Here is a 12,098-nt window from a genome sequence, read left to right on the forward strand (position 1 = left end):
TGAGCTGACTTAGTTAACCTGTCAACTATCACCCAAATCGAGTTCATCCTTCGCGGTGAGACTAGCAATCCTACTACGAAATCCATAGTGACATCTTCCCACTTCCATGTGGGTATTGACAAGGGTTTTAGGAGTCCCGCTGGCCTTTGATGCTCAATTTTTACCTGTTGACAAGTTAAACATTCACTCACAAATTCTACGATATCCTTCTTCATACCTGGCCACCAATATAAGGATTGCAGATCCTTATACATTTTCGTACTTCCTGAATGAATGGAATATGGAACATTATGGGCTTCAGTCATCACTTCCACTCTCAATGAGTCTACTGCTGGCACCCATATTCTACCTCGGTGGTGAACAATTCCATCTTTGACAGTGTACAATGTACCACCCTTGGCTTCATCTCTGTTCCTCCACAACGTCAACTGTTTATCAGAAGCTTGGCCTACTCTGATTCTCTCAAGCAAACTAGGTACTACTGTTAAGGCTGCTAGAGTGCATACCTCCATTGGTTCAAATACCTCCAAACTCATACGTGCAAATTCAGCAATCAACTCCTGCTACACTGTCAATTGGTTCAATGTTGCAGACTTGCGACTCAAGGCATCTGCTACAACATTAGCCTTACCAGGATGGTAGCTAATGTCACAGTCGTAGTCCTTCACTAATTCCAGCCATCGCCTCTGCCTCATATTCAACTCCTTCTGAGTAAAGAAATATTTTAGGCTTTTGTGATCAGTGAAAATCTGACACCTTTTGCCGTACAGGTAGTGTCTCCATAGCTTCAAAGCAAAAACAACTGCCGCCAACTCAAGATCATGAGTCGGGTAATTCCTCTCATGGACCTTCAGCTGTCGAGATGCATACGCTATTACTTTATCATCCTGCATCAACACAGCTCCTAATCCACTCTTAGAAGCATCGGTATAAACCACAAAGCGACCCGTGCCTTCGAGAATTGCTAGCACTGGCGCTGAAATCAGTCTTTCCTTCAATTCTGTAAAGCTCTTCTCACATTGTTCTGACCACACAAACTTCACACCTTTTCGAGTTAAGGAAGTCAGTGGTAGGGCTATCTTGGAGAAGTCTTGAATAAATCTCCTGTAGTAGTCTGTTAAACCCAAGAAACATTGTATTTCTGTAGCATTCTTTGGGGCAGCCCAATTACGAACCACTTCCACCTTCGACGGATCCACCTCAATCCCCTTAGCTGAAACTATATGACCCAAAAATGAAATCTGCTCCAGCCAGAATTCACACTTACTGTACTTAGCATACAGTTGTTTTTCTTTCAAAATTTGCAACACCGTAGCCAAGTGCTGACGATGCTCCTCCCTACTGCGAGAATATATCAATATGTCATCTATGAAGACTATGACAAACTGATCCAATAAAGGTTGAAACACCCTGTTCATCAAATCCATGAACACAGCTGGTGCATTGGTCAACCCAAACGGCATTATCAAGAACTCATAGTGGCCATAGTGAGTCCTGAATGCTGTCTTCTGCACATCTGCATCCTTTACCTTCAGCTGATGGTAACCTGATCGCAGATCAATTTTTGAGAACACCTCTGCCCCTTGCAATTGGTCGAACAAGTCGTCTATTCTGGGCAAAGGATATCTGTTCTTCATTGTAACTCGGTTCAGTTCTCTGTAGTCAATGCACAATCTCATTGACCCATCTTTCTTCTTGACGAACAACACCGGTGCACCCCAAGGCGATACACTCGGTCTGATGAACCCCTTTCATCTCGATCGGTGCCAATTTGTACGGTGCCTTAGAAGCTGGCTTAGTTTCAGGCAACAATTCTATCCCAAATTCGACTTCCCTGACTGGAGGCAATCCCGCAACATCATCGGGAAAAACTTCTGGAAAGTCCTTCACTACTTCCACTTCCACAAGTTTCGGTCGCTGTACCTCCAGATCACCAATTAGACTCGCAAGAAAGCCTGTACACTCATTACTCAATAATTGCCAGGCTGTTCCTGAAGAAATCATACCTGGTGCGCTCTTCTTAGAGGTTGTGCGGAACGCAAACGATTTCCCGTTCTGATCTTTCAATGAGATAGTTTTTCGTTTGCAGTCAATAATATCCTCATGCCGAGACAACCAGTCCATCCCAAAAATCGCATCGAAATCCACCATTTTCAAAACAATAAAATATGCACACAAAACTAGACTCTGCATCTGAACTTTGCAATTTCTTACCACACTACTACTTTCCAGTTCTTCTACTGAGGGTAACGACACACAAAATTTTGAAATAGATTCATTCGGCAAGACCCCCAATTTCATCATAAAATTAATAGATATAAAAGAGTGCGTAGCTCCTGAATCAATGAATACGAAAGCAGGTAAACCAGCGATACAGATCATACCTGTGACAATTGCAGAATCTGGGTCAACCTGATCGTGATTCATAGCAAACAATCTTCCCCTGATAGGATCCTTTGACTGCGGGCAATCCTTGGCGAAATGCCCTGGCTTCTTGCAAAGAAAGCAAGTATTGGTCCCAAGCATGCATTGACCTGAGTGTGGCTTCCCACACTTTTGACAGATAGGTGCATTAGCCGGCCTTGGAGCATTGGCGTTCGGCTGATTCTGTCCCTGAGGTCGCGCCTGATTGGGGTTTTGGCGCTGCTGCTGCTGCGGTCTCCTCTGAGCTGGGGCTTGGTACGGCCTCTTCTGACTAGACCCCTGTTGTTCTCTCCCTTGGTAACTGGCTCTTTTTTCTTGTGATTCTTTGATAATATCATTCCCATCTTTTTCTGACAACATAGCCTCATCGACTGCTGCTCGGTACGTTTGTGCCCCACTCAACCTGACATCACGACGGATAGTGGCATTCAGTCCCTCCGTGAAATGCTTCAACTCCTCTATAGCATTACCCGAAATCAGGGGCACAAAATACCTCCCCCTTTCAAACTTCTTCACATACTCAGCAATGGACATGCTCCCTTGGCGGAGCTCTGCTACAACTTAAATTGTAATTCACCCAAATGTAGGTTGTCTGCAAGTAATATACTTGTGAGTACAAGATCGATCCACGGAGAGGATGCTGTAAGTTTAATTTTAGCATGATATATTATAGATGGAAATATTATTATGAAACTTCAAATACACAAATTATAAAATTGTCAAGGTTTCAAAGGTTCATTGTTGGTTTATTTAAGATTGCTTAATAAAAATAAATAAAATAAAATAAAATAAGAATAAACATAAAAGAACAATGAAATATTTAAACAAGTATATCATATAATATAGTTTCCACTATATTAATATCAGATTAATCGATATTTAATACATGGTACCCATAATATATATATATAGATAAATAAATATAAACATAAAAGAACAATTAAATATTTAAACAAGTATATCATATAATATAGTTCCCACTATATTAATATCAGCCGATATTTAATACATGGTACCCATAATATATATATAAATGCATAAATATAAATTGACATAAAAGTAAATGTTAGATCAAATCACAATATTTCATTTAGAACAACCGGCAGAGCCACGCTATCGTCTAAATAAAATATATGACTTTATGTTAGATGCGATAAAGTAAATGTTAGTTGCGGAAAAATAAATGTTATATGCGAGAAAGTAAATGTTAGTTGCGGAAAAGTAAATGTTAGTTGCGATAAAGTAAAAGTTAGATGCGAGAAAGTAAATGTTAGTTCAAATCACAATATATTATTTAGAACAACCGACAGTGTCACGCTATCGTCTAAATAATATATATGACTTTATTATAAATAGATACTTATATTTATAGTATATAATTATTGTAGTATTTATTGTATCTTATTTGACAACAAATCAAGGTAACCACATTCAAGGTACCAAGCATTTGATGTAAATAGATAACAACAAATCTTCCAAAATTATACCTACAAATAAGGATCAATTAGAAAAACAAAATAAAAATAGAAAAAAAGAAGAATATACAAAATATAAACAATCTTACTTGACCAACAATGAAACCTTTTCACCTTGACATAAAAAGATTTAGCTTGCCATGAACATGAAACTCAAGAGTAAGGATAAAATAAATTTCATACTTGAACTTGAGAAATATGCATACTCAAACTTTTATTCTCACACACACAATATTTATTTTACAAATGAGGACTTCTCTACACTCTTGCACACTACAAAGCTTATACAACACATCTATTTATAGGCCAAATGAGAGCAAGAGTCCAAGACTCATTAAATGTGAAATAGTAAAGTTGGTGGGTGCTTGTCTCCTTGAATGTCAATATCATGACCCAACTTTAATTGGCATGTTTGATGCCTTAGACCACCGATTCAGCCTTTCTTTTCAACATAGAACACGTAGGATATTTTGTGTAGATGTGTTTGGACATATAGTTCACCTCTTTTGGGTAAAAGGTGAAATAGTTATGATATTTTTACTATAAGCTGGTCATAGTAAAAGTAAATCTGTCTCCATTTTGATGTTTGATTATTTTGATCATCTTAATGAGGTTTTTGGAATTTCTTGTCTTCTAAAAAGTTGAAGATGCCTCTTTTATAATTCTACAGGATTTGAGATTACTCCAATATGACCTTTGTAGCTTGAGTAATTTTATTTTTACCAAACCTGCGCAAAACATAAAATACAACATTTTTAGTAAAATATTTAAATATAAACACATAACACAAAAATAATACAACTTCATAATTTTAATGAAACTTTAATTTTAAAACACACTTTTAAACATATAAATAATTACAAATTTTAAGTTTCATCAAGCTCCAGGAATTCTCTAGCAAGTCTAGTCCTGGTGCTGATAGCGAAATATTTTCCATAGAACACATCTTTGAACCCATTCCAAGTCAACGTAGTCATATCCACCGTAGAACGGGCTCCCTGCCACCAAACCCTTGCATCATCCCGAAACATAAATATGGCATACCTCACACGGTCTGCATCAGTGAGATGCATATAGTCAAAAATGGTCTCCACTGACTGCACCCATTCCTCGGCTACAAGGGGATCAGCCCCTCCTCTGAACTCCTGCGGCCCTAGATCCTTAAACTGTTTAAAGATCGGATTAGTCAGTAGTGGCTGATTGTTGTTCCGTCCTCCCGCCTGTGCTTGGATTAACTGTTGAATCTGCTCCCCTTGGGCTCTACTCTGCTCTTGCAACAGAGTCGCCAACCCAGCCAAAAATTGGTTATTCTGATTGTCCTCATTGTTCGGATTCCTACGGTTAGCCATGATCCTGATGTCCATACAGTCCACATGCTTAATTACGTTATTTAAACATAACATCCTAATTAACATGCATAAATATTAATCGTAAAGGCTATCATGCATCTTAAACCATTCATAACATAGAACTTACAGACATGAAGACGAAGCATAGGGTCGTGGCGAGAATGCATGTGTGCGACAAACCCAGAGCGAACTGCTCTGATACCAAGCTGTACCGTCTCAATTTCTCAATCGAAACGTTACTCAAACATACTTACTTAAAGATTTGGTAAAAATAAAACTTTGCGGAAGCATCTCTTATTTATTAAAATAGCGTACACAATAAAATAGCATCTAAAAATATTTGCCAAAACATGGCCATCAACTAAAAAAATTTAAACTTGTTTGCCTCTCATCAAATAAAAAGGTTTAAAACATCTTCCATTCTAAAGCATTTACACTCATGCATTGCCCGTTGGACCGACCCCTGCCTCTTCTTCATGTCCGCCCACATAATCATCAATAAAAGCATTCACATCATCATTACCTGCACCATTCAAGTATAGTGAGTCGAAAGACTCAACAAGAGAATGCAGAAAAGGATTTTCTAACTTTAAAAGGAAACATTAACTTAAACTCTCATGCAATAAACATAACTTTAATATAGCCATATCATAAAAATATTTGGGGAGATGAAGTATGAGTAGTGTGGTAATCGTCATAACGAGCCATTCATAGTTTCCTGTTGATCAGACAAGCATATGGCATTAAGCCCGCAAACTTTCATTCTTTGGATAGCCGCTTCGGAGCTCAACCCGAAGTGCATACCCCGTATAACCATCCCGTGAGCCATGTTTGGATAGCCGCTCCGGAGCTCATCCTGAAGTGCATACCCCATATAATCACCACAAGACGCATAAATCATCAAAATATTTTCCATGCATCATATCATTCATCTTATCATGTCATTTTCATAAATCTCGTACATGCTCATAAAGTTTCTCGTGATGCTACATGCTTAAAATCCGTCAAAACATTTCATGAGAAGTTAACTTTCATGAGAAAATCACATAATCATGCAATACATAACTTGACTGATCCACGCGAGGCATTCCATCCGTTTCGGACCTTGAAAACTTTAAAATTCTTCATGAACATTCTTAAAAATAATTAAAATACATTAAAGTATAAAAATCATGATTTTTAGGACTCAAAAACTCATAAAATGGGATGGGAATTTCGAACTTGCGGCGTGGCCGCGCGCTCAACCAGCGTGGGCATGCCGTCCGCTCGCAAAGTGGGCGCGGGCGCGCTGCGTAACAGCGCGGGCGCGCCTCCTGCTCGCAGATTTACGCGACACAGGCGCGGGCGCGCTGCATGGCAGTGCGGGCGCGCCGTCGCGTCTCCTTTTCCGAAAACTGATCTTTTTTGCATTTTTTTTCAAAACCCACAATGCTTTGGGACGTTTTTCCCATCAAAAAAACCATTCAACAACATCAAAACTTCAAAATAACTTTTCCCAAAACAACAACTATTTCAAAGATTTTGAATCAAAAACCCTCATTCAACTTTTACCCCAACAATCTGATTTCTTGCCTTCAAATCGTTCAAAACTCAATAAACTTGAACCGAAAACATCAGGAATGCTTCTCGTATCACAATCAAGCAACATACTCATAAAATTTTCAAGAAAACATTCATAGATCATCAATCAAACACCTAGGATTTTATCTTGAAAATAACTATATTCTTGAATGGGTTTAAAAATAGTAAAAACTTGCCTGGATTGATTTGATTGAAAATAACCTGAGCGATAAGACGATCTAGCCTCGAGCCTCTGAAGAACCCTAGCCTTGATGCAGCGTTTGAAAGAGATTTTGAGGAAGAAAAGTGAGCGTTCAAATGAGAGTTCAGAATAAAATTTCTGAACGCTTTTCTTTTGTGACTAATGGGCTCCAACACGGCCCATTAGTTACATTTAAAATCCTTTAAAATTTTACTCCCCCACTCAATAAAATACACTGCATCCCTTTAATCTTAATTTAACATATTTTTTTTGGCTCGATTCAAGGCTAGACTCGTACCTACGACCCAAAATTAATACCAATTTAAAAACTTTAAAAAAAATAACATAGCAATCACATAATTTCAGGCATCCAATAATTCACATAATTCCACATAACAATTAAATATTCTAAATAACATGCATTAAATCATATAATTAAATCAATTAATCGTGATTAAGCTAGTGGGCTTTTTGGACCTTACATACGACACATATAGGAGTCAATGCTTTGTTGTCAAGGATTCACCACACGCTTGCGAGTGTGGATATCCTATGCGATTTGAGGAGATATTAGTGTGACAAATCTCTGGCCAGAATACATGATGTGCTTTAGGTTATTTGGTTTCCTATTAGCACATGCGATGTCACTATTTGATCTTCAAGATGCATTGCATAGTTATCGAATCTCGAACAACTCTTGATGTACCAATGGTTGTTGATTCGATCGGGATATATGAATGAAGGGACCGTACTGTACGCTAACCAAAACCTACTGGTTCTTGCAGGCACTATCAGTGATACCTAGGGAATCATGGGGCGATGTTGCTAGGCGCTCTTACCATGATTCGATGGGTAAGTTGGAAATTGTTGTTCCGAGTCACAAGGAGTTGTGAGCTCACGGCTAGCTGTATCCCTGAACCATTGAGGGTTACACAAGTAATGGATTAGTAATCTCCGTTGAGATAGTTAAATTTAAAGAGTTAAATTTATCGAAAGAGAAGTTGGACTTCTTAAGTAAAGGGAGTGAAATTTCCTAAAATGACATAGGGATGAGCATTTTTGGAAATTACTGAATTCGAATTCAGAAAAATTATCTTGACTTTAAAAGGTGCAGAAATGGTTTCTGAGCACATTGGTGAAATCAGTTTATCAATCGGAGTCATGATGACTTTTATATCAATTTTTATAATAACAGGATTGGCTTGTTGGACTTAATTTATGACTAATGGGCCATAAGGAGTTAGTGTCCTATTAGACATATAATTTAATCCAGTACATAAATTATATATATAACACATAGGGATTTTCGAAAAACACAACATTGCTTATCTTGCAATTTTTGAAAATCTCATATTATTCTAAGTTGGAATTTTCGAATTCCTTCTCCCTTTTGAGAGAATTCGGTTTGTGATTTTTCTGAAAAATTACATTTTGAATTGACAGATCAAATCTGTAAATCTCTTCGATAAACATCTGATTGATTTCTAGTGCAATCAATCAGAGGGTTTCTGTTTTCTATTCGTAGACCTAATTCAGGAGTTGATCGAGCAAGTCATCAGTTTCTGGGATTTACAAGAAGAGCATATTTAATATGTTGGAGTACATTAATCAAGTCTTAGCTTGAAGAGGTAAAATATTAATTGTTATTATTATTTTACTTGTATATTTTAATCGTAATGATTTGATACCCATGATATGAAATCGTTCCATATCAGAAAAGAAAAATTTTTAAACTTCCGCTGCTCCGGGTATCAGATCTGACTGATCTGAAAACGTGTTCCAACAATTTGTCTCATCTCCTGCTTGTCATTCTGTCTCCTTGGAAAAATAACCTTCGGGGTTCTATTTTAAGGTCTCTGTATAGAACCGGTCTGTCTTGAATTTGAATGTTTGTTTCCTGAATTAAAGGAAACTCGATTCTTTCCGGGTATATTGCTTGAGAAACTTTCCCAAAGATCTCTGGAATTTCAATGAACTCATTTCTAATAAATAATTCAGAATGGTGAGTATTAGAAAGAGCATATGAAATTTGATATGTAATAGAATATGGCCTATTACCTTCCTTCATTAGTCTTTTTTCCTTGAAGTTTTGATGCAAAGTCAAGGCTCGACTAAAATCTCTATCAGCTAAATTGTAGGCTATTCTTGGATAAATAACTCCCACAATTTTTCCTGCACATAAATTTCCCGAGATAGTTCCTAAAACCGCATCTTGTATATTCCCCATTCTTTTATCGCATACTACGATATATATGGGTGAATCTATTCCCTCTTTAAAAGTAGTCTTGATCATAATCTGGATTGCTCCAATATGAATCCAAGACATTGTCTTTGCTACTTCTGCTTTTAATTTCTGTAATTCTTCTCGAATTTCTTCAAAGGGAATTAACTGCATTTCAATTTGATTACTGGTTAATTCCATAGGGATCACCATTTCCCTTCTGGATACCTTATAGATCAAATTATGTCTTTTTTGTCTTAGCCCTAGGTTTCCTAAGACTCTTTCAACTTGTCCTGCCGAAAATCCTTGGTACTTCTGTAATGTTGGATTTTCTCTCATAATACTTTGGACTATATTATGAGATATCGTGGTTTGACTAAAGAACCCAGCCAAACTTTCATGTGTTTCATGGCGAAACATTTCCTCTTTACTCTGATTCTGATTCATCTTCAGAAACTTCTCGACTAAACAATATCTCTTCTTCGTATATGCTTTCATCTGAGGGGATATCCTCAAATTGATATACTTGGACTAGATCTTGAAAGAAGACCGCATCATCCATATCTGGTGTTGCTTCAAAGAGTTTAACTCTTTTTTTCTCGTTTTTTGGATAATTTGTAGATATATGTCCTCTTGCTCCACATGTCCAGCAGTTGCAATCCTTGAAACTTTCACTTGCTCTTGTATGAGTTCTTCTGAAAGTTCTTCTTGATGGTGTTCTTTCCCTGCTTTGTGATGAGCCTATTGCTGGGGATGTTCTTGTAGGTCAACTTCTTCTACCTGATCTATAAGATCTGGCCTTTTGTTTGGACCAAAATATTCTTGGTTTCCAAGAACTTTTCATTCTTTTATTATAGGGATTATTTCTGAATTTTTTCCTTTTAAATCCCTGTGATCTGTTTCCAATGATCGTTGCAAGATCATTTTCTCTACAACACAAAGGTGTACGCTTATCTATACCCCTTATTTTCTTGTAGTTCTTCTGTAATGCTGCCATATGGCACCATTCTGCTAATTTTTCTTTCAAAAAGGAGGCACGTCTTGCCAATGTATCAAGATTGCCTGGAACATATTCTTTAATCAGCATTTCTCTCCAGGGACTTGGCATTTTTGCAAAAAATAGCTGAATAGCTATATTTTTCTCGACTCCCGAATTTCATCTGTATTTAGTAAATAACATAATGTATTCATCAACTAAGCAGATATCATGTAACTCGAGGCTATAAAGAGCTTGATCATATCTTCTTTTTTTCTCTGTATCTTGATTATTGAAATAGTCTACCCTTATGAATTGTGCTTTAAATAGGGTGGCCATTCTTTCTCCAATCTCGCTGAGGGATTCTCCTGCTAAGATTGATTCCTTAGTTTCTTGCATAGTCATCTCCCATGCGATCTTAACAAATCCCATTAGACTCATTTCTAGAAGTTTAATGAATCCTTCTTTATTGAGATCTAATGTCTCTGCTGCTATTCTCATAGCTGACGTCCAATCATCTATAAGATCTTCTCTGTTTTTAAAGTCCAAAACATCAAGATTTAACATAACCCCGTAAGGATGTATTGGATCTAAAATAGTTTTTCTGTAAGGAGTTTGATGGAGTGGGATTTTACTCCTTCTCAATCTGGTTCCTGCTGGATGTTAATTTTCTCCAACCTGGAACTCACTATGTGGTTCTTCTGTTTTAACCACATATCTTGGGGGATTCCCTATAGTTGTTCACCCTCAGGGGAATTCATTTTTAGATCTACTACTTTGAGATTCGCAAAAGAATCCGCAAGATCTTATAGATCCTCGAGATTTAATCTTTCTAAAGTAGTCATCAGATAGTGTTTTTCTCTGATACTGCTTTTATAAGATTAATCATCATTTCATCATTGGTTAAAGGTTTTTGGACCATTTTGGTTTTACCTTTCTGATGTAACAAAGGTTCGGTACCAAATGAGAGTGGTAACCTTCCTCCTGTATTTCCTTTTCTAGAACCCGAAGTGTGTTATAGATTTATGATTTTATTTTGAAGATCCTTTAGGTTTCCAAGAATTTCTTCTTGTTTATTAAGGATTTCTTCAATTTGCCGAGGTATTTCATACAGCTGATTGTTGTAATATTGTACCGTCTTTTGAATTTCTCTAAGATCTCCGGAGAGTTTAGAGGAATCTGGGGTAATCTATAAAAATTGAGAGTTAGAAATCATTTTTCTTTATCTCTTCAAAATTAAGAGCATTAATCACAACCTGTTGTAAGTAATCTATTGTGAATAGATTAACTTGTTTATAGGATTTCATATGAATAAAACCTCTTGATTCAAACCTTCGTTTGAAGTCATCTTTAAAAAAAAATCTTCTCCTCAACAAAGAAAAGCATGAATTAACGACTAATATTATGTCTGAATAATTAACCTAAGGCTCTGATACCATTTTTATGAATAATTCTTTGTACCATGAATAAGCACAAAATCTTCAGATTTTAGCATAAAGTCTTTAGATTTTAAGCATAAATTCAGTACAAGAATTAAACAATTAAATATTCAAGTTTTGTGGTCCTATGGAGCTATTGCAAAGAATCTTATGGGTATGGAGTTAGGGCAAAATCAAGTTTAGATTTGGGAATTTATCACCAATTTGCTCTATAATTTTTGGTGATTTTTTTTATTTAAGATGATTTTGCGAATCACGATAAGAAAAAAATTGAAAAACGATTTGTGAAACAATTGAAATTAAGTGAAAAAAAAAATAAAATCAAAGAAAAATATTTTTTTTGGGAAGTAATTTTGAAATATAGAAAAAAAAAATTCACCAAAATTTAATTATATTAATTATTACGGGTTCTTGTTTTATTTATTATTATAACATAATTACAACAACAATAA

The 12,098-nt window shown here is 36.5% G+C and overlaps 1 protein-coding gene across 1 annotated transcript; it reads right to left on the reverse strand.

The window, feature by feature from the left end:
• Window positions 1-546: 546 nt before the first annotated feature.
• LOC140861265 (uncharacterized) lies at window positions 547-2,958 on the reverse strand. The gene is made up of 4 exons (XM_073264273.1): window positions 1,778-2,958; window positions 1,530-1,626; window positions 757-1,241; window positions 547-610 (listed from the first exon to the last, which is right to left on the reverse strand). Exons 1-4 carry the CDS (start codon window positions 2,956-2,958, stop codon window positions 547-549), a joined length of 1,827 nt encoding a protein of 608 aa, XP_073120374.1.
• Between the last annotated feature and the right edge of the window lie 9,140 nt (window positions 2,959-12,098).

Source organism: Henckelia pumila, chromosome 4 (genome assembly GCF_033568475.1).
Source record: "Henckelia pumila isolate YLH828 chromosome 4, ASM3356847v2, whole genome shotgun sequence".
NCBI classification, from domain to species: Eukaryota; Viridiplantae; Streptophyta; class Magnoliopsida; order Lamiales; family Gesneriaceae; genus Henckelia; species Henckelia pumila.